Raw genomic sequence first — 26512 nt, 5'->3', positions numbered from 1 at the left:
TATTTTATTTTAGTCACTGTTTACCAGGCTCGATTAATTTGTTGATATTATGTTATTATGCATATTGTAAATGCAAATGGCTTTAAATAATAACGGGGGAGGTAATTATCCTACAATTTATTACCAAAATGTGAGGGGACTCCGTTCCAAAACTTCTTTATTTTATCGTAACTTAAGCATTGCATCTTATGACATAATTTTACTAACAGAGACGTGGCTACTAGATGGAGTATTGGACACGGAGTTATTCGATGATCGATATGTCGTTTGGCGGCGAGACCGTGATCCCCTTTTAACTGGTCAAAATCGAGGAGGAGGCGTTATTATAGCTACTCGAAGGGAGTTGGCAGTCATTCCTCAACCTACCTACCATTCATCAGCGGAGGATCTATGGGTGACATTGACTATTAAGGGCCACCATAACACATCAATTAAACTGCACCTATGTGTTTTATATTTGTGTAAACAAAGTAATGGTAATACTTTCTCACAGCAATTATCGAATTTCCTTAATAGCCTAGGTGAAGCTGTATTACGTGGGTGTGATGACAAATACTTAATAATGGGCGATTTTAATATGAGCAATATTATATGGACTCGTCAGCATTCTACTTTGATGCCCTCGAACTATAAAACTAACGATGAGTGCAGTTTCATTGATGAGTTATACACGCTAAACCTAAGTCAATACAACGATGTCCGTAACCATTATGGTAAGTTATTAGACCTTGTTTTATCAAATGATGTAGTACATGTTAGTGAGTGTTTGGACCCTTTAGTACCGATAGATCCGTATCATAAAGCTATATTAGTTTCGATTCAATTTGCAAAAATAAGTAGTTTAAAGCCCGCTTCTCGCATAAAATATTTTTATAATAAAGGTGACTATATTTCCATTAACAATGAGTTGACCTTGATTAATTGGGAGGATGAATTCTCGCGACGCTCATTAGAAGAGTCGGTTAGCTTTTTTTATTCCACATTTAAAAAACTGCGTTTAAAATATATTCCTAGCAAAATATGTCATACTGATAGTTTTCCTAAGTGGTATTCGCCTGCGCTTAAAAAAGCTATCAAAGAGAAATCTAAATATCTAAGAAAATTTCGTATATATGGTAATATATCTGATCTAAACTCTTTTAATATTCAAAGGGACAGAGTCAAAAAACTTGAACAGTCATGTTTTGCAACATATGTTCGACGCCTTGAAAATAATATTGTTAAAGACCCGAAGCAGTTTTGGTCCTATATTAAATCGCGTTCTAAGACACATGGTGTACCGAGTTGTCTAAAGTATGATGAAAGATTGGTCAATACAGCCGCAGATATATGTGAGGCTTTCTCAAACTATTTCTACACAACATTTTCTGCGCCTAGTACTGACCAAGTGGTGCCGGTCGACTCTGTGGCTAGTTCTATCTTGCATATAACTAATATAGAAGTTAACTCTGATGCTGTTGTAAAGTTATTGTTAAAATTGGATCCGTCAAAATCAGCTGGACCCGATGATATGCCGGCCCTATTTTTGATTAATTGCGCGAATACTATTGTGATTCCTATATCTCTACTATTTAAGCGCTCATTTGTTGAATGTAACGTCCCTTCGATATGGAAATCGGCCTACATTACACCCGTTCATAAGAAAGGCCCAAAAACAGAAGTAACAAATTATAGGCCAATCTCAAAACTTTGTATACTTGCTAAAGTACTTGAAAAACTAGTTCATACTCAAGTTTATGCGGCAATTAAAAATTATTTTAGTCCTTTCCAGCATGGTTTCCTGCGATGTAAGTCTACCGTTTCAAATTTAATACTCCTTAATGATTATGTAACTAAAGTCATGTCTGAAGGTAGTCAAGTAGATGTAGTATATACAGACTATAGTAAAGCGTTCGATAGAATTGACCATAAATTGCTAATCACTAAGTTAAATAATATGGGTATTCACGGTGATCTGTTGCGCTGGTTCACGTCTTATATTAATAACAGGTCGCAAGCTGTCGTCATTAACAACTATATGTCTGGCTGGGTAACTGTTCCCAGTGGCGTTCCGCAAGGATCGTTGCTGGGGCCTTTGCTTTTTAATATATTTGTAAATGACATCAGTGATTGTTTCCATTTTTCTAAATTGCTTTGTTTTGCTGACGACATGAAAATTTTTACCAAAGTAAATTCATTAGATGATTCTGCTCTTTTACAAGATGACCTTACGCGTCTCGTTGCATATTGTCAGACCAATAAATTAGACCTCAATGTATCTAAATGTTTTACATTAACCTTCACGAGACAACAAAATGCAATTCCAACTACATATAAGCTTAATAATCATGTGCTCAAAACTGTGTCATATATGAAGGACCTGGGAGTCACCCATGATTCAAAGCTATTATTTGACGCACATATAGATAATATAGTAACTAGTGCTACTAAGGTATTGGGATTTATAATGCGTAGCTCCTTACATTTTACCCAAATTAAAACCATTAAAGTTCTTTATTGTACATATGTAAGAAGCAAACTTGAATATGCGTCTCAAATTTGGAACCCATGTTATAATATTTATGTTAACAGAATTGAACGTATACAGAAAAAGTTTGTAAAATATCTCTGTTTTAAATTGAAAACTCCTTATAATTCGTCAAATTATGACAGTATCTGTAAAAAACATCATCTTGTTCCATTACATAAACGTCGACAGATTGCAGATATTACTTATATACTTAAAATTTTAAATGGTAACATTGATTGTCCTGAATTGCTCGCTAAGCTCTCCTTCAATATTCCATCTAGGTCTAAAAGATACTTCCCTCCCCTCTCAATACCATTTTCATCGCGAAATTATAGAAAGAATAGCTTTCTATTACGAGCTGGTAAAAGTCTAAATGAACTATCGAAAGAGCGTGATATTGACGTTTTTAATAGCAACATCACAACTATAAGACGTATTCTGACAGACAAATTATTTAAGTGAGCGAGTCGTATGCGATAGCATATTACTGTATCGATAGATGTATATTATTAATAAGTTTTGTTTTCCTAGTTCAGTATGTACCATAAAGAGTATTGCTTTGTATTGTAGAATAATATAATAAGTATACGTATTTTAGAATATTAGTGGTAACACGTTGTAAAATTTAGTGCTAACCACCATTTGTTTGTTAACCTGTTGCTATTGGCGGGAACCTATAATTGGCTTTCTGTTATCTATATACATATCTATTGTACAATTGATAGCTGTTGGTTCTCCGAATAATAAATAAATAAATAAATAAAATAAATAAATAAATATGTTATATTAACTTGAGGCAAAATTCTCATCTGCATTCTTTAGAATGTCGCTCCTGAATAAACGTCTTCTTTCATATCCCTAGAAGCTTTACATCGCATACGCTTCGAGATAGTGCGAGTGAAACAGAAACGCTTGCGTTTTCCTTTAATCTCATTTGATATTGATCTCGTATTTTTTTCTGTTCCACCTCTGTTCCTTAGGATTGAACTCGAAAGCGTGTTACGGCTCAACAAGGTCCCCTGGGACTTGCCCAAAACAGTTTTAGTTGCGGTGAGGTTATCCCTTTTCCAAAACATGTCAAATGATAAAAATATTACGCGTGTTATGAAAAGACTTCTGTCTTTTTTAACATCTTAATATAATGCCAGATAACGCGAAAGTGTATAATACGATGATAGGTTTTATTAGCGTCGTAAATAAATGATAAATAGCCTGTGGCTTACTGAGCTTATCTCGGTTTATAAGGGCGTTTATAAAATGTAAGTAGATGCCTTACGTGTTTGCGAATTGCTTATTGATAGGTAGGTAGGTACTTGAAGTAGGTACAGTAAAATAACGGGCTAGCTTATTGCCTAATCTTATTGAGGAAGTGCTAAAGTACCTAAAGTTAGGTTAGGTTACTCATACTCATAGATACTCATTTATAAATTCATGATATTCTTAAAATATTACATGTTTTTTTTCTTTAAGTTTTATTAAACAGTTGCAACACTTTACGGGTCGGGTCGTGACGGGTCTGCAATCTGCATGTTAACTTACGTCATATAATAGATAGCATCCAAAGTATTCAAATAGTTCGGTACACCGTATAATATGAATACTTTGTACCTACTATACGACGCCGACTGTACGACTTTCTTGTAGAGCTATAACTAGAACATAGGTAGGTACTTAAATACATACGGGTAGAAGGTGCTACCTACGCAGACAGAAGAGGCAAATATCTAATTTTACTCGCTCCGTATGCGTACGTACATACTGATTAAGTTGTAAACTTATCCACTTTAAGCTCGTGTAACAAACTGCAATTTAAGCTCACCACACAGCGAAATTTCTAGCTTCACCCGCAACAGCTGTAAACAACTTATTTGATCTTGTACCGGTGGATGAACAACTAGTAAACAAGAATGTGGTGCTTGTCAGGCGCCGAGACTCTTTAAATATGTAAGGGAATTGTCGCTCCTCACCTGTATCAATAGGTAAATACTCACTGATCACTCGGTACGGTACTGTTTCACTTAGTCAAGCTATCAATTACCAGCCCAAGTGGTCTTGCACCGACGCTGTGCGGTTTTAGAACATTACGTACCTAAATGGATCTCCAGATTACTCGGGCAACATGACTTTATTAAGCATCTGCCTCGGAAGAGTTAAAATTACAGCGCCGAGCTACAGCGATTTAATTGAGTTGCGGCCGTAATTCAGGAAAGTTGGAGACATCGGTAAAGTTCGGCGACTTTTTAAATATGAATGAGATAACGTAAACCACTGTCTGTTAGAAAGAAAGTTTAAAACGTTATCGTTTTATAAAGACGTTAACGGGTTTTTGACTTTATGAGAAAATATATAAATGAAAAGACTTGACTAAGCATTCATTGTTATACCTCTCCTTCAACGCGGATTCTTCATAGGATGAGAAGTTCTTAGTCGGAAGATAATAAATTGAAATCAACCCAACACTGCAAGAAGCTTCTATAATGGATATTTCTCCGCTGAAGCGAATACAAAAGCTCATTTCCCGTCCTATTACGACTTGACAAGTAGCCAATAAAAATAACAAACAGAAATGGTGTACAGTTTTATCGAACGTTGTCTATTGTGTTATGGTATCGACTGGAGAAAACCAAAGTGCCGTTTCATTCTATCTTGAATTCGTCTTGTTTTACATATATTCACATAGCTAATATATGTAGAGAGTGAGACTAAGACCTGACTCGACAGTAAAACATAATGAACATAGTTTTGTGGAGCTTTGTAATTACCTGTAATTGCAGCCTTTTATCTCACAAATAATAATAAAAAGAGATTATTATTATTATCATCATGTCAGGATTTGATGACAGTACCTATCCCGGATTCATCTAAAAAAATATTGAGGAAAATACAGTGCCAACCACTTAAATAGCCTCACCTATATATTGTGAGTATTATAATTATACGTGATAATTTCTATCAATATATCTTAAATTTGAATTGTACGCCCTGACGTTTATCGAACGACACATTCACAAGTCCGAACTTGTCTGCGCGCGAAACGTCGTGGACGCAAGAGCTAATACGGGTCGTCCACATGAATAGCCTCAGTGTAACATAATTGTCCAAACCGTGCATTTATGTTTCGCTTTCAAATTTATTTTATTATGATTAGATAATACAGAAGGCATTCTATTAAGTACCTGCAGTAACGCGATAAACACAATGTTTTTGTGACTATAGGACGTGGCAAAAAACTTACAAGTTTAGAAATTGAAAAGGTTAATTTTTATTTAACTCATAAATTATCCCATCGTGAGATAGCTAAAAAAATAGGTCGCAGCCCTAAAGTTATTAATAATTATGTTAACAATAAGGAAAATTACGGCCACCAGTATAAAGGACGCACAAAATTTGCCACTATGGATCGTGAACGTCGACTTATTTTACGCTCTGCTTCAAATTCCACCAAGACCGCCAGGCAGATAGCTAGTGAAATAAATACTAGAGTATCTCTCTCTACAGTTCGACGAATTATTAGAACATCATCCCACCTCAAACGAAAATAATTTGGCCAAGTCCGAGATAGCTCGAGGCATTTAGTGTTCCGTACGGCTACCATCAGTTTGGCATTGATATAAACGATATCGTGAACGTAATTTACTTCCTATAGGTATATCTCTTTCGCACTAATATGTCAGTACGAGCGAGATGCATAGAAAGTAAATTACGTTCACGCCCACGGTAGCGTTTATGTCAATGCCAAACTGATGGTAGCCGTACCGCTCGCATCGTTACATTTTACAGAGGTTGTTTGCCTGTTTTTAGGGTACCGTATTCAACTACACACACAGAACAATAGTACAAAGTGTCTAAGTGCGAAGGCCGAAGGCCGAGCTTTAGCAAAATGTCATCGCTTTAGCACAGAGCAATAGTACAAGTGTCTAAATGTGAAGGCCAAAGGACGACCTCCGCGTAGCCCGAAGGCCCGAAGCGTCCAGGATGTCAGTGCTTTAACACAGAACAATAGTACAAGTGTCTAAATGCGAAAGCCGAAGGCCGAGCTCCGCGTAGGGCCGAAGGCCCGAAGCGTCCAGGATGTTAGTACTTAATACTTAAACACAGAACAATAGTATAAGTATCTAAATGCGAAGGCCGAAGGCCGAGCTCCGCGTAGGGCCGAAGGCCCGAAGCGTCCAGGCTGTCAGTTCTGTGTTTAACCACTGACATCTTGCAGGCGTCGGGCCTTCGGCCTCCGGCCTTCGCATTTAGACACTTGTATTAATTACCTGTGTTTAGAACTGACCTCCTGGATGCTTCGGGCTTTCGGCCCAATGCGACTTCAGTCTTTGGATCTTGCGACTTAGACACTTGTACTTAAAAATACTTGGAAAAGTTACGGGAGGCGCGCGTCTGTCGGACGCTTCGGATCTTCGAATCGCTCCTTCGGCCTTTGCATTTAGTTTGATTCTTGTACTATTGCTTTGTGTTTGAATACCGAAGTCGAGCATCTCGCGAATGCTTGATGTATTATAATTATTTCGAGTAAGGCCAAGCGCGCACCACGATTTTTTGTCCTGCGATAATTTTGTCGCAGAAATGCAACGTATGTGTTTATATGTTAGTGCGCGCATATGCGACAAAAAAATCGCAGCGATTTTTAAATTGTGATTTGTCACATTTTTCCGCGATTGTTCGCGACGCGATTGTCGCAAAGTGAATTGCAGCATGCGGAGTTGTATGGCCCCGCGCGCACTATGATAATAAAATCGCACCCCGGCCGGACCTCAGTTGGCATTTCGCTCTCCAAACCCCAACATCTCGGCACCTGCATCTCCAATGGAGTCTCAAAATGAGACGCTAGATGTTGACCAATTAATTATGGAAATAGACGGGGATCACCTTTGTGTTATAAATGCTCAAAGTCATACAGCAATCGCATATTAAAGACACGTTTCATGACAAGCGACTGGTCGACTTTTTCATTTTCATCGCAGTGCGCGCAGTGAATTTTCTGCGATATATTACAGCGCGATTCTAAAATCGTGTCGCAAAAATTAATATCGTGGTGCGCGCTTGGCCTATAATATCTTAAAATGTAACATACTCCTTCAATTTGAATTTAGAACTCATTATTATTTTTTATTTGATTTTGTTTCTAGTTCTATGCCATATATATAGACTTTAATATTATTTAGAACTGCTAAAAAACAAGATCGGCTTACTTTAAATATTTCGTCAATTTTACCTTTGTTTCTAAAAACTGTGATATTTAACTGTCATATACTATTAATGTCTTCCATAATTATTTTCTCGTAACAGGACTGAGGGGCTACCGCGTAAACCGAAATTCGCAATTTGCGGGGATCTTTCTCTTTTACTCCATGAAGGCGTAATTAGAGTGACAGAGAAAAATGCTCGCAATTTGCGAACTTCTATTTTCGCGGTTATAGCCCTGAATCTTGTTGCTCACCGATCCGTTCAAAAATATACATAAGTACTGAATATAATTAATAGATATTATAATTATACAATTAATACAGAAATGTAATGGTACTTAATGAAAAGGAATATTGTGTATAATGTTTCGACGAATCAGATACTCTCAATAAAATCTATACATGAGGCCAAAGCTGTTCATAAATATTAAATGACTTTATTATCTCTATACGCCTTACTAACTCTATGTGTCCTATTGTGGAAAAAAAAACACAACGACAGTCAAGAACGGAATTCTTAATTTGAATTTTTCAGATTTTTGAGTTGCCTAGTCGATTGCTTGGAAAGCCCGTTCGAAATTGAAACTTATTTGCAATATAATAAGGTCGTATTTTGTAGATCTCTCTCATACTTATAGTAGGCTATTGAGATAAAATTAAATATCCCACAAAAATAAGCAAGCAGAATTAAACTTTGTGTCAAAGACATAAGTCATAAATTTCAATGCCAATGTTTTAACTAAGGATGTTTCTCGCCTAATATGAATTGACCAGTGTAAGCATCAGTTAGCTAGCCCTAAGCAACCAAAGGTCAAGCTGCAGTTGAAAAACTAATAAAGATAAAGTTAAGCTGATAATTTTCCCGCCGTCTCCATGCTTCTTTAAGTTGGGTATTGACTGGTCAGCTGCCTGTTAGCTATAGTTTTCGCGAAAATCGCCAGGACAGAGGTGAAAATTTTTGTATGAAAACTTGCAACTTTAAATGCATTTTTTGACGAAAATATTGCAGTCTAAAATGAAGTCAAAATCAGTCCATCGACTCAATTTTTTGCAAGCTTTCTAATGGTACCCCACACGATTCTTACAAATGAAAAAAGTTTCAGCCTACCCCTCTCAACCCCCTAAATTTCCCCCTTTAATAAGAAATAAGCAGTTTTGACTTATTCACAATATGAGTGGTGGTAATTGCTATAACTGTTCCAAATTTTAGGTATCTATGTCAAACGGTCTCTGAGAAAAACGTATTTAACTGATTTGCAAGACCGAAGTGATCCCATAAGTGTTCCGTAAACAAAGTTTTGTACGGAACACTAAAAATCATGAGTAAACCTCCTTTGCGCGAACAACATGTGGCGGATCGACTGTCTTTTGCCAAAAAGTACATGTGCTGGAAAACCGAGTGGCGAAATGTGATTTTTAGTGATGAGAAAAAGTTTAATCTAGGTGGTCCAGATAGAGTTAAATATTATTTTCATGACCTAAGGAAAGATCCGAAAGTACTATCACGTCATCACTCAACTCTCGTATCGGTGATGGTTTGGGGAGCAATTTCTTACTATGATACTGTTGATTTAATTATGGTAGATGGAAGACTAAATGCTGAATAGTATTTAAATTTATTAAAAGAAACAAAAAGTAAGACGAGAAAAGTAATAAGTAGAAAAAAAAATGTTTTTTCAGCATGATAATGCTCCCATACACACGTCAGCCATAGTTACAAAGTCGTTTGAAGAAAACCAGATTGAAGTTCTAGATTGGCCATCCTTGTCTCCTGATCTGAACATCATGGAGAATGCCTGGGGTGGGCTGTCTCGGCAAGTTTATTACAACGGAAGAAAGTTTAGTAATAAAGAAGAACTGATTCAAACTATTTACATTTTTTGGGATTCTGTGGACGTTAATTATTACATACATTCTTTATATGAATCCCTACCTAATCATATTTTCGAATTAATAAGGTCTAATGGAAGGTATACAAAATATTAAACGAAAGAGTTTTAATAACTAAAAAGTATCCTTTAGCATGTGAGGCTATTTAAGTGGAAGGGCCAATTATTTGTTTGACGTTATTTCTTAAGACTTTGATTAGATAACAATAAATATTTTATGTACTATTACAAGGCTTCTTGTTTTATTTCATATTTAATATTTAATGTATATCTCCTTTTTATATTACTATGAGAAATATTAATTTTGGTGAGTGAGGCTATTCAAGTGGCTGGCACTGTATCTTAGCGATCGATAAATTCGTAATATATTTATATGTCGGACAAAATAGTCTGTCAGAAAAATGTATCTTCAAAGATATTGCTAGAAAGCAGGAAATATAGTGTGCTATATTTATTTATGATTTATGAATAATGTGTCGTGAAAATGAACGTAAGGAGGCGAGAAATATGACATGTTTTACAAGACGGCTCGCGCGAACCGCATAAGAATATTATAAAATATACGAATGAAACAGACGTGAAAGTATTTTGCGTTTGTCATAAACAGATTCGTATTAGTTTTGTAATGCCGGTGAAGCAGAAGTATATGAGTGAATCTTACTTTTAATAAGGCACATAGGTACACATGACTCTGTTAACTGTTATTTTTACTTTATGGATTTTCCAATACGTTCAAGTGTTTCTTACAAACTACCTAAAAAACATCAAAAGCATATATATATATTCTACTTAGATGGACAGTAGTGGAATAGCAATATCAATTCAAGCCAAAACTTACGTAATACCTGCTTATGATGATGCGGTTTCAAGATACAAGCTTTTTGACGATAAAAGATATTTTATCATTTTCGTAACTTGACAGTTAATAAATAATGCTATGAAGTTTTTAAGTAATCAACAGCACCACATTTTGGCATCATCTTCCCAATCATGCGATCGTTCATTGAACGAACGCACGCGACCTTAATTGTATATGTATGTTCGTTACACATTCACACACTGTCTTTGAATGTTATTCAGTTATTCTTTCATATGTTCAGCAGCAAAGAGCGAATAACAGAAAATAACTAAAACAATTGACGTTTGAGTGTGTGCTTGAGTTGCTTGCTAAAGACGCCAGTGCGGATATGATGGTCGTTCTTGTCTACGTGACAGCGTGATAAAACGGTGTCCGTCACTTTCTATCCCATGGTGTTAAAAAGTGACAGTTGTTTTATCACGTGGATAAAGATGGATAAAGCTATCCATAATACGCCGGCTGAGTCTATTTAACACATTCACTGCCCCCAACGCACATGTGCGTTCACCGTCATACAAGTTTGTTCCTAGGCCACGCCCCCTGGCAGTGAATGCGTTAACAATCTAACTACAAAATTGAGCGAAACAAAATTAGGTAGGTAGGGTAAACCCTCCAGTGAATGAACACCCCCCAGTGAATGAACAAAATCACGTTTTTCGTCTAAAATAAGAAATATAGCAATTTCTTCCACTTGTCTTATTTTTTTTCTTATTAACAACTCTATTTCCTATGCAATGACAACCAGTAATAAATTTATTTTCGACAAGTTAGGATGTGACTGGCGTTTGAAGTTTACCCGTTTCTGGATTTGAAGTTTTGTATGCAAATATTAGATCCCAGATAAGAACAGTGTATGTTTGGAGCAACTTATGAAGTACTTTTTTAATTTTTACCAGTACAAAGTTTAGTTCTTTGGTTAGATTAAGAGTTGAACCTTCTATTTATGTACACTTTGTAGGCGTATAATGCGATTAAGTCTTTATTTTTTACAGTTCCATTACTGGCTCATCAAATGTTCTGAAACCAGTAAATGAACAGTGTGTTCATTTACTGGTGTCGCGTAGATTTCATTTTTCTCCCAAATGTATATGTAAACGCAATCGTATTAAGCTTATTTTTTGTGATTCTGCATAGAAAACGATTCTGATTCATTTAGCCAGTATTGGAACAAACCAAATTTCTATAGTCCATTTACTAGATTTGTCATGCCTATGTATGAACAATACAAACTTTGGCTTGTTCATTTATTGGATTTCTACTAATTCTATGTATGAACAGTGTAACCACGAACAATGCAGTGGCAAGTTTATTATTTTAAGCATTATTTCGTGAGCATGACCCCTTTCCATCAAAATATGCACGTTGGTTCTTGTTTTAATGGTTGATTTTATTTTTTCCTTTTAATATGTAACGGGTTTCTATGTTATTGGTGAATAACATTTTATTACATTCTAATCGATTCGAAGTCAATATGGAGGGATAAAAAGATATAAATGCTATCGCTATACCTATTAAAATAGAGCCGGAAACGGTGTTTCTGATAAAAATGATTTTATTATGCTAATTAAAAAGAGTTAAATAATGTTCATTCACTGGGTTTTTCGGTGTTCATTCACTAGTTTTTATGTTCATTCATTAGGTTTTTGGGTAGTTTTTGGTAAATTCTGGTATAACTCAAAAACTATGAAAGTAATTAAAAATCGCAGAAATTACTTTCTTATTTATTAAATGAGGATTGATTAAATTGCAGTTAATTATTCCAATTATTAATGAATGCTGAGCAATGATTTTTCAAACTTGGATAATTGCTTAAGTGTTCATTCACTGGTGGTCTTACCCTACTCACACAAATGTATTCACTTCAAACGTGCCAACATTGTAACACTAGTTTTTGAACGATCAAAGTTTTCAGCCATTACAGCCTCGACGAAAGCACGACCGTGCCATTCGGTTTTGTTATGTGCAATTATGGAGGCGTTGGCACAGAACCAACGTAGGGAACGCGTAGTTGGCGGTTTTGGTTGCAATGGCGGATGATAAATGATGATAAACACTGGTAAGAGTGAATCTACCAAATATGCCAAAATATATGGTATATTTTTGGCAGTCGTTCTTGCCTAACGATTTCGTTGCTTTTAAGAACTTTACATAAATACGGTGGGAACGTCATACCTAGTTATTACGGTTCAAGAACAATATGTTGGTACTTGTTGTTTTCTTTCGCATGACAAACTTAAGTATTGTATAACATTAGCGTGCCTCTCTAATTGATATAGTTAGAAAAAAACAGGTAGCCTATCTCGCCAGCGAGATAATGTCGCGGCGTTCCTGTGTTAAGCCTACAGGGATATTAAAAGTGCTTTAACAACCTTTTAAAAATGAACAAACTTGAGATAGGTATAGCTAGGTAGCTAAATACTGGAGATGAGTTAAAATATACCTAGTTGTTTTTTGGTAAATTTACCTATATAATTTGCTTTAAGACATATACATACTTTAAGTCCTTGAAGTGAGGCTCCCATTCAACAAACGTGATTTTTCTGCCGTTTATTGCACAATACGTTCGGAACCCTTCGTGCGCGAGTCCGACTCGCACAAAAGTTAAAGACATCGCAGGTTGCATAAAACAAAACTTTAATAAAATATCGTATTTCAGGTCGCGGTACACAGCATGCGGCGTGGTCGTGCGGTGCGGCGGCGCGGCACGACCTTTGTACCCGTACCGGTTAGCAGCCGCGGAGGACGACTGCTGCGCGCCGGGCGCGTGGCCGCCGCCCGCGCCGCACCCGCGCCCGCTCACGCGGACGCCGAGCAAGGAGGACTTAACACACACAACATACTTGAATTCAGGGTGAGTATACTAAAACGCCGGAAGACGCTGGATGCGGGTCGCTTCCAACCGGTACGAATGGAGGTCCAAGGGGGAGGCCTATGTTCAGCAGTGGACGTCTTATGGCTGAGATGATGATGATGATGATGTACTAAAACGTGTTGGACGGGGTAGTAGGGGCAGAAGACAACTTCTATACCGGCATGCTGAAGGTGACTGTAAAAGAAAAACATCGAGAGAGTTAGCGGTAAAAACTAAATAGAAATATCGTTTTGTAGATAAGTATATTCCAAAAAACTCATCCCAAAATTATTTATTTCCGAGAGTTACTGACACCAAGTTTCCACGACAAGATTTTCTTTTTCTTCTTCTTCAACCTAGCGTTTTCCCGATCTAGCGCCAGGGTCCGCTTTCCTGCTCAGTCTTTTCCACTTTGCCCGGTCTTCGGCATCCTCAGGTGTGAGATTGTTCTCTTCCACGACAAGATTACTTACTTAAATAAAATAATAGGTACACCCTAATTATTTGTAACCGTCTCAAGCGTTTGAGCAAAAATGTATTTAGGTCTACAAAAAATGCTGAAACTGCACTGAATTTTGCACACAAAGAGTCTCGACTCGGTAAATATAAGGTCGGGCAAAAGCCACGTGGGCTCGCATTCAGCGGCCGCTTACCAATATGAATGCCTTCCTCGCCCTTTCAAATATTATGCCTACTGCCTAGTTGCCTACCTGTATAGGTATGTGAGGGCAGTGTGCTGTTTGACAACCTGTTCTGGTTTTACACAGGTTCCACGTTTGGGAAAAGGATGATGCTGTCAGGGAGAGATATGTAGGAAACAGGAAATCGAATTAAACGTCCCAATTTACACACGAGTACGTACACACATGCTACAGCTTCGTTAAGCTTTCACTGTACATAGGTCTAGTCTAGTCAACATCAGGATGAGACTACGCGTGACAAGTAGGACTTATATCTAATATCTTTACATAACCTTTGTTACTTTAAATGTTCGTGCCTTCCATATTTAAATTATACGTAGAAGATTGTAGAAGATACTTAGAATTTTTGGTGTACTTACCCATATTAAATCAGCGAAAAGTTTATCGAATATGATGACTTCCCAAACAAAGTCTGATTTAAAATTGTTTTACGTATTATTCGCAAATGTTTATTTGGCGTAAAGTAAGTTAAAATATACGAGATGCTTATTCTTCCAAATGAAACAATGCGAAATGTGAATTTGGTAAACTTTATTTAGACAACTAAGCGTTCTGCAATAAGTTTGTTAAGAAATAAAATTAGATGAAATGTTTTCGTGGAAATAGTCGTTCAATTTTTAAAAGAGTTAGACCGAGATAAATCTGCAATGATTCTGATAGCACACGCAGTGCAAGTGTTATTTTAAACATAAAACTTCGGACGTAATTAACACTTATACTGCGTATGCTATCAAAATCGTTGCAGTTATCTTGGTCTAACTTTATACGTTGACGAGAAGACAAAGTGCATTAATTGTAGTGTGCGCACTGCACAGTTATCTCAAGTGGTCGAGAACCTTTGTATATGTTGACCCACTCGTAAGTCTGACCGCTTCCTCCTACAGCGGGAACTGAGGGGACGCGAATAGACTAGCCACCACAGACCACTTCCTGGGTGAACTTAGACGACTTCACATCACACAAACATCTATTTATTTCTTTCTTTAAAATTATCCAAAATTATAACATTCATAATACACTTAAATAGAACTTATTAACTAATGTAAATATACAAATATGTTGTTTTTTTTAAAGTAAGTAAACAATGTTTACTTAACATTAAATATAAAACTATAAATTGGCGTTAAAGTTATATATATCTTGGTCCGACTCTAGCGTCCACGACTACGACCTATTTTAGTCACGGGAATTACAAATAACAAAAAAAAGTAACTAAAAAAAAAGCTATTATGAAAAAAAAAGCTATGATGTAAAAGTAGCTATTATGAGGGTTTTATATGCGTATTGGGGCCAGCGTGGGGACTAATGGTAACATTCCATTTCAACCGCAGCTGCACTACCGGTACTGAACGCGTCGCTGTCATTGTCAATTTCCATAGTAAAATGAACAGTATTGCAGCTGTCGTTGGAAATGGACTGTCACCTTAAAGTTCAAACCCTCTCGTGCTTGAAAGGAGGTTTGTGCCCAGCAGTACGACGTATATAGGCTATTTTTTTATCTGCCTATTAGATGATAACATCCCTGTTTTCAATGTTTTAATGTCCACTGTTAGGTTTCCTGGTTCATGTGTTTGTTTTAGCATACATTTGGTATTGCTGCGTCAAACACATAATTATTAATAAATAAAATGTAGGATTCAAATATACGATTAATTCGTATCGTAATCTGTGGGTGGTAGTCTAAGCCGGCCACACAGAAAGAGGTCACGACAACTTACGCCGCGGGCTCCCGCATGTAGGTAGTGTTTTGTTGCCAGATAGAGTTACACAAACATTACGTTTATTTTTATGACAAACTACTCACGTCTTCGTTTCGTTTTTAGTTTGTTTCTTAGAAAGAAACCAGAAATATACGTAAGGAAGATACGTTCCTCTTACTGCTTTACTGCATATGGGGGTACCAATTTAACCATAATTATTTTCCGTTTCTATCGTTTACTTTCGATTTTTCTGATAATGATAGGTAGGAAGCTGAGTTTTGGTTTGACATAAATAAAATCATTTTAAGCCAAACTATGCATATCATCATATCATCAGACAAAAATTCAGCTTCAAAAGAATTTAAAGAGAAGCGTTTTTACTAAATAGACGCAAAATACATGGGAACTTTGTCTGGTTAGCACAAATTTTGCAAAGCAGTTGAAAATCGGCATTATTAAATGATCTCTTACTTTCGAAAAATTATTGCATGTATTTTAATTGTTTTATGTATTTGGCATCAGGGATTGTAGTGTTTTATCCCCGTGAGACACAATGTACCTACATATTCGATGCAATATAGAACCTTACATACATGATCCAAATGAAGTATCATTTCTTTAATTTCATTGCCTTTTGGGTATTACGAGGCTAAACACTAAAAGCAACAGTTAGGTACATAACACTGACTAATGAGCATTTTTGTTACACAGTATGAGTGACAGCAATCGCTTCGGCGGCAGCTGCGTGGTCCACGGCTCAACAGAGGGCGGCGCGCTCAACGGCGGGGTTGAGGAGGAGCTCAGCCCCGTGCCGGACCCGCCTCCCGGGTTCAGCCACTCCTCGTGTCCACCTGAAGTCCACCGCACGTGCTTCTGCGTGCGATTTATAGCTGAGCATACTAGGATGCTCGAAGACTCCACTAAGGTAGGGTAAACCCTCCAGTGAATGAACACCCCCCAGTGAATGAACAAAATCACGTGTTTTGTCTAAAATAAGAAATATAGCAATTTCTTCCACTTGTCTTATTTTTTTTCTTATTAACAACTCTATTTCCTATGCGATGACAACCCATAATAAATTAATTTTCGACCAGTTAGGATGTGACTGGCGTTTGAAGTTTACGTATTTCTGGATTTGAAGTTTTGTATGGAAATATTAGATCCCAGATAAGAACAGTGTACGTTTGGAGCAACATATAAAGTGCTTATTTAATGTTTACTTGTACAAAGTGTAGTTATTTGGTTAGATTAAGAGTTGAACCTTCTATTTATGTACACTTTGTCGGCGTATTATGCCATTAAGTCTTTATTTTTTAGAGTTCCATTACTGGCTCATCAAATGTTCTGAAACCAGTAAATGAACAGTGTGTTCATTTACTGGTGTTGCGTAGATTTCGTTTTTTTTCCAAATGTATATGTAAATGCAATCGTATTGAGCTTGTTTTTTGTGATTCTGCATAGAAAACGATTCTGATTCATTTAGCCAGTATTGGAACAAACCAAATTTCTATAGTCCATTTACTAGATTTGTCATGCCTATGTATGAACAATACAAAATTTGGCTTGTTCATTTATTGGATTTCTACTAATTCTATGTATGAACAGTGTAACCACCAACAATTCAGTGACAAGTTTATTATTTTAAGCATTATTTGATGAGCATGACCCCTTTTCATCAAAATATGCACGTTGGTTCTTGTTTTAATGGTTGATTTTATTTTTTCCTTTTAATATGTAACGGGTTTCTATGTTATTGGTGTTTAACCATCATTTTATTACATTCTAATCGATTCGAAGTCAATATGGAGGGATAAAAAGATATAAACGCTATCGCTATACCTATTAAAATAGAGCCGGAAACGGTGTTTGTGATAAGATAAGATAAGATAAAAGATAAAAAATAGTTTATTCAAGTAGGCATATTACAATGCGCTTATGAACGTCAAATAAACCTTTACCGGCTCCAACCGTACACCTCTGCCCCGAGAAGATTTAAATCCCCCCTCAATTGGAGGAGGGTATCCCAATATGGGACCGGCAACAAACTCGGCGGGACACATCTTTTCAAAACATTATTACATCTTATAATTAACATGCATTACGAGTAATTAAGAAAAATACAATTTAAATTACTATAGAATTCATGCAATTATACTCAGTGAGTACATAACTTTATAGAATTTGATATAAAAAATAAACATATATGTACATGAAATCACAAATACGTAGCTCTTTCAGAAAACATATCAAATCTTACAAAAGGAAAAGAAATTAAAATCAATAAAAGAAATGAGAATACATATTATATGAATCTGACTGATTGTTATGAGATGCTTTTATACAATTTGATGTGCTTTCTTACCTGAGCTGAGTCACCTTTAACTCTACACATAATACAATATTTTTAATTGCTACTTGTCGTTATTACAGTTTCTGGTTTGGACCATGCATGTTTGTCTGTCAAGTAGTCCTCGACTCTGTAATAAGCCTTCAACATCAATGACTTTTTTAAGTAATTCTTAAGAGCTGGAAAGGGTAATCTTAAAGCATCCTCAGGTAACTTGTTATAAAAATGAATGCATTGCCCAACGAATGACTTCTGTACTTTACGAACACGAAACTTTCTGATAGCAAGCTTATTTTTATTTCTAGTATTATAGTTATGGACATCAGAATTCTTAGTGAAGGAGTCTAGATTCTTAACAACATAAATAATATATATATTGGGAACATATATGTATTGGGAAGCTACAGTTAAAATATTAATTTCTTTAAAAAGTTCTCTTAATGATTCACGCAATATGATTATATTATGCTAATTAAAAAGAGTTAAATAATGTTCATTCACTGGGTTTTTCGGTGTTCATTCACTAGTTTTTATGTTCATTCATTAGGTTTTTGGGTAGTTTTTCGTAAATTCTGGTATAACTCAAAAACTATGAAAGTAATTAAAAATCGCAGAAATTACTTTCTTATTTATTAAATGAGGATTGATTAAATTGCAGTTAATTATTCCAATTATTAATGAATCCTGAGCAATGATTTTTCAAACTTGGATAATTGCTTAAGTGTTCATTCACTGGTGGTCTTACCCTACATATTTGAGGCTCGTGCCTCATCCGCCTCCTGGATTTAGTCACTCTTCCTGTCCGCCTGAAGTCGACCGCATGTGCCTCTGCTTGTTGTTCGCATCAGATCATACTAGGATGATCAGTAAGACTCCACTATATAGGTACCAATATATTTGATGCTCACATGCTCGAACTGCCACTAACCCGTCTGGCCGAATAGAAGTCCACTGTGCGTGCTTCGCGCCGAGCACAATAATCCTTAGCTTAGTATGCACAGCTTCAGATATCGCTGATTCATAAGCAATCTAAAATCGTAAAGCTCAATCAGGAGATAAGTACTTAGTAAGGATAAAGCAAAGCATGGTGTTACGTACGTCCGTCAATATGCCAATATGGCTATTATAACTCTATTTTCTACAACATATACAGGAAATAACTTCTCTCAAGAATGGTATGTTGACCGAAACTTATTTGTACAGGTAAAAGAAGACTGGAAGTACGTAGCCATGGTGCTAGACAGACTATTCCTGTGGATCTTCACGCTCGCCGTGCTGGTGGGCACGGCCGGCATCATCCTGCAAGCCCCCACGCTGTACGACGACCGAGTGCCCATCGACAAGGCCTTCAACCAGATCGCCACCTCCACACTGGTGCGGTGTCCGCCGCCGGCGTAAATCTTATTTAATAATGACGGTGGCTGATCTCGCTGTGGGTGGTGGAATTTACTAATGCCTCGGAAAAAAGGCAAGCAAATTCATTAGTTCGCTGGCAGCGTAGATTGTATTCATTTGTTTTTACTGAGTCGACGCTATCATCGTGACCGTTTACCAAAATTGTTCGTAGGACCTTTGGCTAAGGGCCTCAATAAACCTTTTAAACATTTCTTCAGGGCTTTACAGAGATATAGATGCTGATTTCGATTATTTTGAATTTTTTGGAAACTCGAAGCATTATGATGCTGTGTTAAAACTATAAGTAGTTATTAACTATATAATTAGGCTATATCGATAGTAGAAGCGCCGTTCTGTTGTTGAATTTTTGTAAGACAGGCACAGGCTACAAGCATGAGAAATATATGTATTCACTTAAATCGACAACAAACTTTTCGATTGCTAAAAACTGTGCCTAAAATCTAAAGTAAACCCAGTAAATGTACAACATCGATCGCCGGTCAATTTTAAATGGGATACTCTCTAATAACATTTTTGCTAAATTGGTTGGTTCAGAGGCTCATAACTAAGCTCGGGGGCTTCAAATTAATCACAGCGAGATTGGCGGCCGTCGCTCAAGACCTAACGCACACCCGTCCCTCCCGCCACGTGTTCTATTCCACGACTCGTATACATATGTCATATGTGTATGTATTAGATTAATTAAGGACCTCTCGTATCTCTTAAGCTCTGCACTATATGTCTATTATCTTTATTTCCTTTTTTTATTACTGAACCTATAGTTACGGACTCCTGGCTTGGCCGTCGCGGTCTTGTTTTGCGATTCACGTGATTTCTCTAAAGTTCAATACAAAAGCATGACAATAATGTGTAGTGAATATTTTGTGCTACGACTGTATTTTATGTAATATTTTTGTGTATTAATAGTGCGATCAATTTGTATTAATATCGAAATGTTTTGGAAATGTATTAAGTGATTGTAAGTTGGAGATTTTATTACTATCAAGACCCGAAATATAAATTTCGGTTCCTCGGTGATTTCTTAAGGAAAAGACGCCATTTTGGAAAAAGTAATGTTGAAAAGAAAATCTAATATATTACGAGAAAGTGCCCAAGACCGCACAATATATACCTACCTACACATATAACACATTGAAAGTAGTGTAAGATCAGATTTTGAAGGGTGGGATGCCTCTCCAAGATTAAGTAGGTAGGTTCTTACATTTTGGAAGATGGCGGCTATTTTTCAACGCCCGGAAAAGTTATGACAATATATATTTTACGGCGCACAAAGATAGGACCTACTTACAAAACATACAAAATGTACCAAAATATTCGACCTTCATACAATATCAATCGTAGTAAAAGGAGTGATGTCAAACAAACGATAAAACAAATGAAACGGTTAGACGGTTCGTGCGTGCTCCCTGTATCAAGGGCTTTGTTATCACCCTTATTAATCTTCAGGTATTATCTGGATACATAAAGATAAATGTCTAGCTTTAGGGCGTTTATCGAATAACAACTAAATCGATAGGTTAACTTTCACGACGAACATGAAAGGGTACCTACGGAAAACGGCTTTTCGAAACCCTTAGTAGTTTTTCCACTGTTCTGTGAGTTTTTCTTACACATCTTTACGTGTTACCAGTCACGTAGATTTTCGGAGTTGTGATATTGAGTTAATTTTCGTACTAATGAATGCTTAGTACAATGAGGTAACGATGATTTTATTTGTAGCAATTTTATTGATAACTAAAGTAATAAACTTAAGTAATAAAAACGAAACACCACCAAATAAATATTGTCTGTGTTCAATAAAATCGTGTAGCGATAGCACCCGACTAGCCAGTACAGTCGCCGGCAATAATATGTTACACAACGAAGACCGCAAAAATATCTGACACGAATTTATTTGTAGAGCCATAAGAGCGTGTCACATATTTTTGCGGCCTTCAAAGAGTAACATATTATTGCAGGTGACTGTACATTAATACACTTAGACACGCTTCATCTCAACGTATACGTATTCTCCTATTCGCACCTCGCTTATTCTGGTAAGATTGTATTAAGACCGTTTGTTTTGTACCATACATTCCTAATTGTTAGCAAATAAGTAGACATCGAATCAAAATAGACTAGGAAAACTAAGCAATTATCATAAGTATAATTATACCTACTTCTATCTTGATGAATGATTAATTCTACTATCGAATAGCTATATTCTTCAAACTTCTAAGCAATTTCTTACATTTGTCGTAGAATAGAACATGTACATAAAACGTAAAGATATCGATTTTATTATTTATAAGAAAAATGTAGTATTTGATCAATATGCCGCCATGTACTAAAGAAAGGTATGAGATTATATTTGAATTTTATTTATATATATATCAGTCAAGTATTTACATTGAAAATGTTATGATTATACAATAAAATGCAGAACCACAACAAGTAATAACGATGTATTTATTTCAAAAAATATTGTACATAGATACATATCCTCAAGGAGCGGACGTGCTTCCTTGAGACGCACCAATGCCCATTTAGCATGTAAACAATTATCCTTATGATAATAAGTACAATACTTAACAATTTACGTTAAGCGGTTGCTCAATTCAAAAACCAACAATGGCTGAATGTAAACTTAGAAATACTTTCTTCTATAAACCTCCAGCCGCTCTATAAACGTTCATCCCAATTTAATGAAAATCATTATTTATATTTTTACAGTTAATTTACTCGTCTTGAATCAACCATGTAGTTTTAGTAGAAAGATACATATTTTTGCCACCAGAATAAAATACATACCTACCTGTGTCCACAAAATCTTCACAAAAGACTACCCCTCCCTAAATATTTCTTCATGTAGGTAGCTTTCTGCCAAAAACTCTACATCTTTAAGGTTCACTAACTTTATCTATACGGTGTAACATGAGGAAACCGAATAATTTTAACAGCGTATTCCTGATCATATTTAGAGACGAAAATTTTCTATAAACTTTTTTGAAATTCGCCTAGTTTCAGAGATAATATAAAAAAAAACAAGTTTTATTATTGTTACATAGTGTAAAAGGCCTTTTTGATGGTGACGTTGCTGTTATGGGACGTAGTCTAAATATCCTTATTGATAGATGTCAAAAAGTGACAAGTAACACTTTGAAAAAAGTAGGTTTTAGGAAAGAAAAATGTTAAAATCAATTTTAAGTGACAAGTTTACCGATAACATTTATTTTTTATGTACAAATACATTCAAAAAATTAAAAAAAAATACAAAACAAAAAAAATGTTTTTTTGGCGAAATTGACCTAAACTCATATTACATTTTTTCCTTCTTTTGACCTCAGAAATGCGTGGTTAAAATTATTCAGTTTCCTCGTGTTACACCGTGTATAATCCCATTAAAGAACTAGTTTATTTTATTTTTTTATTTTCTTTTCTTATTTATTTATTAGCTTCGTAATGGTCATTTTATTTACTTATATGACATTATCCAATTATATTTCAAGCTTATATACGACAAAATAGTTAGGTAAAGTAAGCCACGCCTTACAATTCTTGAAATAGTAAACTGTGCCAGAATTCTATTGAAGAAATCAAGTTTGGATATATTTTAACAAGTATGGTGCCAAATGTATGGGAGAGGAATTGAAAATAAGTCATAATTTTTAATACGAACAGAAACTAAAATGACAATTTTAAAATATATTTGTACAAAATTAAAAAAAATCACATAAAATTGCTAATTATATAACGCTTTTCGTGTTAAGTATAAAACGGAAAATAATTATTATGTGAACACTGGACATGGGAGCACTTAAGTGCAGTCGATTTATAATTAAATATGGATGTGAATATCTATTACTACAAGCAATATGTTGAATAGGGTGTACCCTCTATAGACCTACACATTTTTGATCGAATGAGACGTTTATTTGTATCACAATAATGACTTTTACAAAATCGAAAAAAGTTCGTAAAAAGCATTAGATCAACTGAGATGGTTAATGAAAATCTCATTAGGTCAAGTGATCATCTGTCAGAGGGATTAAATAGCTGAAGATATAAGGTAAAGGTGCAGCGTAGTGACCCTCTTAACGAACAGAGTAAGATTAACCAAATAGAAACTACTAAAGTAAGCACGTTGACTGCTCGCGGTAGAGTAGCGCAGCTCAATTGTAGAATAATAAGTTTGTAATTACGTATTTATATTGTTAATAAAATCGTTATAATATAGAAACACGGCGTTTGCTTTGTAGATTGACTTTCCTCTTCGATTAGCACAGGTGTGTACACAAAACTCAATTACCGAGGGGTCTGGGGGCGGACCGATATAACTATAGATGGTATTACATCTTACTGAGATTACCTGGTAAAGTAAGGCGCAATTCCAGATTGTTTTAGACAGTTCATGACATGGCTTCGTGTATACAAAATTTCTCCTAGTGTTCTTATTATTATAAAGTCCCTTTTAACCTTTTGATGACTACATGACAAGAAGACAAAGTTTAACAATTGAACAATGACATTTACAGTACATATTATGGCCCTATTTTCCCGCACTAGTGTGTAAAACAACACTTTTCGTGCGATATCAAAAGTTTAAAGGGCCATATATACTGTAAAACGTTGTACGATACACGTGCGAATAGGTAATTCGCAACTCGTGTCGATTTAAAACCTCCCTTCGGTCGTGTTTTAATTTATTCTGTCGTTCGTACTCGTTTCGAATTTCCTCTTTTCCGCACTTGTATCGTAAATAACTATTTTATTGAAATAGTCTCGTGTTCGCTATATCACAAACTTTCATTACGAAAATAAATTTAATCTTAATTTAAAATAAATAAAATATAGTTGTGTATGTCAACGACGAATGTGTGTGTACGAAAAGGAGATGGCGGGACGACTTGGACGCATTCTACCCCAAATGGTGGGAAAATGCCGATGGCAGGGTCGAGTGGAAAAAACGAGGGAAGGCCTTTGCCCAGCAGTGGGACACGAAATTAATAGGCTTGGAAAAAAAGAAGAAAAAAAAGTTGTGTATGTCAAGTGTAATTATTTCGTAATAATAATTCGTAACGTAAAAATAAATAAGCATTACATACCCAAGTAAATAAGAAACAATAAACTAGACTTAACTTAAAGGCGGTATCACATTTACAGTTCAATTTGATAGCATTAACTACATAATGTCATTTCTCTTTTAGCCCTTAAAATCTTTTAGCAGGTCAGGGTCATCGAAAAGATTCCGCGCATCCTTGCTTGACTCCATTTGGGCTATACTGTTCATGACTGCAATATTCAGAGCGTCTTCTTGTATTATTCTCTGCGCACTTTCAAGCGCTTTCTGGTCCTCTATACTATCAATATCTGGCACCACATCAAATAGCGAACCGTACTGAGCTGCCAACTCCTCAACAGTTAACGGTCTTTCAGTAGTGGTAGTTGTGGTTCGTTTTGGTTTTCTTCTTTTACGTTTAGGTTTAACTGTGGTAACTTCTTTTGGTTTTTCAGTTTGGTCATCTCTATTGTCAATTTTATCTGCCTTTTTAGTTTGGTAATTATTTTTGTCTTTTTCATTTGTTTCTTTAGTTTGGTCATCCCTTACGTCTATTTTCTCAGCATCTCTCTGTGTAACTACTTTAAGTTCGGGTTTCTTAGTTGTGTCATCAGGCGGTAAAGTAGATCTATTTTCATCAAATACTCTTTTGGCATATTCGCGAAAATCTTTTGGATAATTCTTAAGGTCTGTCCAGATGTCACTGTCCCCACCTCTAGTTTGCTTGCTAAGTTTGCGCATAATTTCATGTATTTTGTTATCGTCTGCGGCTGAGCGATCTTCCTCATTCGCATCGAGGATACTTAAGATCTGGTCCAGAACACGGCTGATTTTCTTAGCCTCGTCTGTATTCCTATGTTTATGTTCTATTTCGTGCAACAATTTAATGTCGTTCCAAATGCTTTCAACAGACGGTTCTGACGTCTGCAGTTCAATCGCTTTAAACTTTTCTTTCACTTCTGCCGAGAGTTCTTCAAGTTGTTTCTTTAGCAGTTCACTTATTTCAGTTAATCGTTCGGTTTCGTTTATGAGAGCCAATTTAACAGTTTCTAGTTGAGCGTGAGTGTCTTCTTTTTTTAAGATATCGCATAGAATTTGGTCTACGTTTAATATTGAGGAGTCGATTTGTCTATTTTCCATCTCCGTAAGAGGGATTTCGAGGAGGCGTATCTCTGGGGCAGACGGTGGAGGTGGGTCGGTGGCTACCACGACTGGTGGAGGTGGGTCGGTGGCTACCACGACTGGTGGAGGTGGATCGGTGGCTACCACGACTGGTGGTGGTGGCGGCTGCTCCACCGCCTCAGTACCTCTGCACCGTGTATCGTAATCCGAAGGATCTCTAAACACACCTAAAGCCAGCACCTGCTCAACTGCCATGAGAGTGCAGTCGATGGTTTCCCTGACGTCGTATATGACGTCATTCAGAAGTTTCCCGAAGCTACTCTCCACCGAGGATACCGCGCCACGCATTTCGTCGAAGAATGACGCAGATGTCTGAAATAATTATCAGAGTTAATACGTAATTCGTAAGTAATAAACACGACACATTTCGTAATTAAACATTATGTTGCACTATGTAAAAACAACAAGTAGAATCATTAAAAACTTTAACTAATTTCAAGTCAAGAGCGATTATCATCTATGATCAGTACCTATTTAAGTAGTGATTTGAGGGCACGTAACAACAAATAACAAAACTGCACGAGGCCATGCGCATGGCGGGGAACAGAACCCTATGGAGGAACCTGGTCTTCAACAGAAGGATATGATGTCACGATCCTCAGTATTGAGGGACCGACTGAAGAAATAGAACAATAAGCGGCCTTATTGCAGTAAGAGGATGGAGGAAATAAAAAGCATATTTTAATAATTTTCATCACACTTGCGAAGCGATACGGACAGTAAATCCTAAATTTCGACATAAGGTTGTATTGTACAGTCGCCATCAGATATATCGGAGCGGCCAAGGTGTTCACAATATCTGAACACGCACTCTAACGCCATGACAAT

The 26512-nt window shown here is 36.2% G+C and overlaps 2 protein-coding genes across 2 annotated transcripts in view; one reads left to right on the top strand and one right to left on the bottom strand.

Annotated features, from left to right (window-relative positions):
* The window catches only part of LOC134664655 (acetylcholine receptor subunit alpha-like), a 130511-nt gene extending 106828 nt beyond the window's left edge, over window positions 1–23683 (top strand). Inside the window, exons 8-11 of the mRNA XM_063521398.1 lie at window positions 13106–13300; window positions 16413–16626; window positions 19252–21294; window positions 21423–23683. Of these exons, the coding sequence (XP_063377468.1) occupies window positions 13106–13300; window positions 16413–16626; window positions 19252–19446 (604 nt within the window). The 3' untranslated portion in view covers window positions 19447–21294; window positions 21423–23683. The remainder of the gene's footprint in view (window positions 1–13105; window positions 13301–16412; window positions 16627–19251; window positions 21295–21422) is intronic.
* A 911-nt stretch (window positions 23684–24594) lies between these two features.
* Window positions 24595–26100, bottom strand: LOC134664849 (FK506-binding protein 5-like). The gene has a single exon (XM_063521580.1). The coding sequence runs from the start codon at window positions 25970–25972 to the stop codon at window positions 24647–24649; it is 1326 nt and encodes a 441-aa protein (XP_063377650.1). The 5' UTR covers window positions 25973–26100; the 3' UTR covers window positions 24595–24646.
* Window positions 26101–26512: the final 412 nt, after the last annotated feature.

This window comes from Cydia fagiglandana, chromosome 5 (assembly GCF_963556715.1).
Source record: "Cydia fagiglandana chromosome 5, ilCydFagi1.1, whole genome shotgun sequence".
Lineage (NCBI taxonomy): Eukaryota > Metazoa > Arthropoda > Insecta > Lepidoptera > Tortricidae > Cydia > Cydia fagiglandana.
This window is presented reverse-complemented; position numbering and strand designations above follow the sequence as displayed.